At 59.3% G+C, this 3,811-nt stretch overlaps 1 protein-coding gene across 1 annotated transcript; it reads right to left on the reverse strand.

Annotated features, from left to right (window-relative positions):
- Nucleotides 1–89: 89 nt before the first annotated feature.
- Nucleotides 90–3,404, reverse strand: MSL1 (MSL complex subunit 1). The gene is made up of 7 exons (XM_041462906.1): nt 3,103–3,404; nt 2,397–2,779; nt 1,712–1,776; nt 1,468–1,535; nt 1,092–1,216; nt 942–1,014; nt 90–834 (listed from the first exon to the last, which is right to left on the reverse strand). The coding sequence occupies exons 1-7, from the start codon at nt 3,303–3,305 to the stop codon at nt 744–746; spliced, it is 1,008 nt and encodes a 335-aa protein (XP_041318840.1). The 5' UTR covers nt 3,306–3,404; the 3' UTR covers nt 90–743.
- Nucleotides 3,405–3,811: the final 407 nt, after the last annotated feature.

Raw genomic sequence — 3,811 nt, forward strand, 5'->3', positions numbered from 1 at the left:
ACCCCTCACCAGCCTCGGAACATTTAAATTACATTTTTAAAAAAAACATTAAAACCCCCCAAATTGTGCGCACAGGGTTTCTATTTCACAAAAAAAAAAAAAAAAAAAGAAAAAAAAAGAAATTTTTTTTTGCTTTTTAACTCTCCCTTCTGCCCCCGCCAAGCCCGCTCCAGAGAGGAAAACCACCAAAGAAGGGGGGAAAACCTCCCAAAAAAGAGAATCCCAGGCGCTGCCCAGCTCGCAGCTGGCTCCAACCCAACCCGCTGTTTATCCTGCTTTCTAACTAAACACAACATGAAGGCAGCAGCGGGTGAGTCCTGGGGGATGTGGCACCCCCAGACACGGCATCTGGGGATGCCCATGCTCCCAGCGGGCACGTGAGAGCCCCAGATGCCAAGGCCACAGGCTGTGGAGTGCAGGGGTGGCACACGGGGGACTCGAGGACGGGGCTGGGATCCACCCGCTGCCCCCAGGAGTGGAGCTGCAGGCTGGTGGCACTGGGAAGCCGGTGCCAGCGCGGGGGATGAGTCCGGGAAACGTTCCAAAACCCAAACGAACAAAACTGGGATGGCAGAAGAACGGAACCATCCGTCAGCACGGAGCAGGCAGCAGCTGGTGGTGACCCGGTGATGGCAGAGCTTCTGGTGCCCTTGAGGTGTTCAGAGCCCCACGAGGACATGGTGGTTGGAGCTCCTGGAGGTGGTTGGAGCTCCTGGAGGTGGTTGGAGCTCCCAGCATCTCCCTTATTTCCGACAGGTCCGGTGTGGTGTCTGCTTCTTCTGCACCTCCAGCCGGCAGCGGCTGCGCTCGTCCAGCCAGGGCAGCTCAAAATTCCTGTGGGCACAGCTGGTGTCACCTCAGCACCATCCAGACCCAAAATGGGCAAGGTGCCCGCTCCACAGACTCCCCAGCCCCGTCCCCTCCCGCCCCCCAGTACTCACTGTGGGGTCAGTTTGGGCAAGGGCCGGCCAAAGGCGACGACAGGCAGGTAAGGGGTGATGAGCAAACTTTCCACTGTGGGGAGACAGCAGAGTGTGTGAGACCCCTCATCTGTACCCCCACCCGCCCGACACCCCCTTCCCAAGCCTCACCATCATCTGGCTCAGGGAAAAATGAGGTAACTTCAGGTTCTGACTCCTGAATCCCTTTCCTTTTGTACATTCGGAGCTGCAGCCGCTGTAGGATTCTCTGTTCCCTGATCCGCTGGATGTCCCACCTGGAAAACAGGATGGATGGGAAAGTGAGGAGCCACGGGCAGTGCCAGACTCGCCCAAGGTGATCACGGCTGCCAGTGATGTGAGAGCATCCCTCCTCCAGGGGGGGATCCTCCTCCCTCCTCCATCCCATCCTCCTCCTGCAGCATTGCTGGTGCCCATCCCAGCTGCACCCTGCCCTGCCCCCTGCTCCAGGTGACAGCCCAGGACCCTCCCCTGTGAGACTGGGACTGCAGACCCCCATTGCTCCAACCTTTTCCTTCGTTTCTCATCCAGCTCCAGCTTTGCGTGCCGTTTGGAAAAGACGCTGTCGTCCAGGTTCTGCAATGACACCAGAGAGGGATCAGTGCACCATCCTGGGGCCAGATCCCCCACCTCAGCCTCCCAACCACAGAGGGGGTTTATGCTGGATGAGGGGATGAGATGCCACCAGCTCTGGGAGCGTGGGACAGCCTGGAAAGCCCCTGTGGCACTGCCAGCTCCAATGGCTCACGTACCTCCAGGAGGTCTGAAGGGTTGGGGTCTCTCAGGGGCTCCACGACATGGTCCCTCCAAGATGGAACTGCAGCACAAGGAGAAGGGTGTTACCCCACAGCAGAATCCCCACAGGAGCCCCTGCTCCATCCCACCACCTCCCCACTCCCTTCCTGCCCATCCTTCCCCTTGGAGAACAGCTTGGCGTGCCCCAAAGCCCCGTCCTGAGCCGGCAGTGGGAGCTGCCACGGGACAGCAGAGCTCATCTCCACCCCCTCGACCGAGCACACAAGCAAACCTGAGCCACTCCCAGGGATGTGCCAGGCTCTGTCTGAGCCACCTGGCACAGCCCAGCTCCAATCACTGGCACCAACTGGGCTCAAGGCAGGACAAGGATGGATTTGGGGACAGCAGGAGAACCCGCTGCTGTGTCACCATGGCATGAGCCAGAGACACGTTTCCCACCCACAGGAAGCTGCTCCAACAGACAGCAGCCAGAGCAGGGTGAACCCAAGATGAGATTTGGGAGAGCCCAGAGCCAGCACCCACCGCAGTGGAAGGAGCCAGCAGCATGGCACCTTTCCCAGTGCCACAGGCACTCCCTTTGGGAATGTGGGAGCCTTTTCCCAGATTCAGAAGGAGGGTGCCGAGCCCTGCTCCCAGGCTGGCTCAGCCCAGCAGCTTCTCCATCACTCTCTCCACCCTTACTTGCTACAGTCTCCTCCTTTTTGGGGGAAGGCTCCCGCAGCGGCAGCGGCGACGGGGGCGGCTGGTGCCAGCGGCACAGGTACATTTCTGTGGTGGACAGGTAGGGCAGGTCGTCGGCCTCGCTGACAAATCCTTTCTCCTTGGGATGGGTGCCAGGACCCTTGGGTGGGGCTGATGCTCTCAGAGGGGTCTCCAGGAGCGCCCGGGGTTTTTCCGGAGTCTCTTGGCTCCGCAGTTCTCGTTTACAAACAGTTTCAGCCAAGGAGCCGCCCGATTCCTCCTTCCCCGGGGAGTGTTTTGGAGTTTTACTCTTCACTTTGGAGAATTCTGACACTAGTTTTTTAACAGGCGTCTTCCTCTCTGTGCTCCCAAATGTTGGCTTCCTGCAGGAGGAAGAAGAGCTGAGCCAGGCACATGGATCCTCACCCTGCTCCAGGGATGCTGTGGGGGGCTCCTGGTACCCCCAAACCAGGGCTGCTGCACCAGGGCCAGACTTGAGCAGTTTACAGAGGGGCTTCCCCAGCATTTTGGCACCCTGCACTCCCCACACAGGCTTTCCTGAGGTTCTCCTCGACACAGCGATGTGTTCCTGGTGCTGAGTGGCCCTCTCAAAGGCTGCTGGGCAGTGCCAGCCCCTCAAACAGACGGTGAAGCCACAGGGAGTGTCCCCCCTTCTCCCCACACAGCCCCCCCATGCACTCTGTACCTTTTATGCCCCTTCCCGTTCCTGCCATAGGGGAAGTGCTTGGGCTGCAGGGTCGGGGGAGGCTCCAGCAGGTCCTGGGGACACTCCAGAGGCAGCTTCTCACATGCCTCTGCCTCAGGCTTCTCATCCACCTCAAAGCCCTGGAAGATGCGGTGCTTCTCCCGCTCGCTGTCCTTCTTCACCAGCTGCACCCGCCTTTCCATGCGCTCGATCCGCGCCAGGAGCTGCAAGGCAGGTGAGGAAGGGCTCACCTGGGGCTGGGGTCACCCCCGTGGGCACCCCGGGGCAGCTGCCACTGGATGTCTGATGGCACAAAATGGCCACTCTCTGTCTGCTCCTCCTGCTCCAGCTGCAGACCTCAGTTTGAGGGGGGATTTCATCAAATCAAAGAATCCAGGAATGGTTTGGGTTGGAATGCACCTTAAAGCCCAGTCCCTTACCCTACCATGGGCAGGGACATCTTCCACTATCCCAGGTTGTTCCAAACCCTGTCCAACCCAGCCCTGAATACTTCCAGAGATGGGGCAGCAGAAACCAGAGGATTTGGGGGGGGGTCACACCCTCTGTGTATCCTCCCCATGATGCAGGATGGAGGGGCAGGTTGGAATTAAAAAGCTTCCATTTAAGCTTGTGGACTCAAAAAGCAGCTGGTGACCCCTGCCCATGGTCACCTGCCCCCAGCCATCCCCAGCCAGGGTCTGCACTGGTT

Source organism: Pyrgilauda ruficollis, unplaced genomic scaffold (assembly GCF_017590135.1).
Source record: "Pyrgilauda ruficollis isolate IOZ18807 unplaced genomic scaffold, ASM1759013v1 scaffold161, whole genome shotgun sequence".
Taxonomy (NCBI): Eukaryota; Metazoa; Chordata; class Aves; order Passeriformes; family Passeridae; genus Pyrgilauda; species Pyrgilauda ruficollis.

What these genes read in the sequence shown, in the direction of transcription:
- MSL1 (XM_041462906.1), bottom strand. Translation starts at nt 3,305, where the DNA reads ATGGAAAGGCGGGTGCAGCTGGTGAAGAAGGACAGCGAGCGGGAGAAG. An exon ending in AACGGGAAGGGGCATAAAAG is followed by an intron (nt 2,780 to 3,102) that starts GTACAGAGTGCA and finishes TTCCTCCTGCAG; the next exon opens with GAAGCCAACATTTGGGAGCA. An exon ending in ACCCTTCAGACCTCCTGGAG is followed by an intron (nt 1,536 to 1,711) that starts GTACGTGAGCCA and finishes GTGTCATTGCAG; the next exon opens with AACCTGGACGACAGCGTCTT.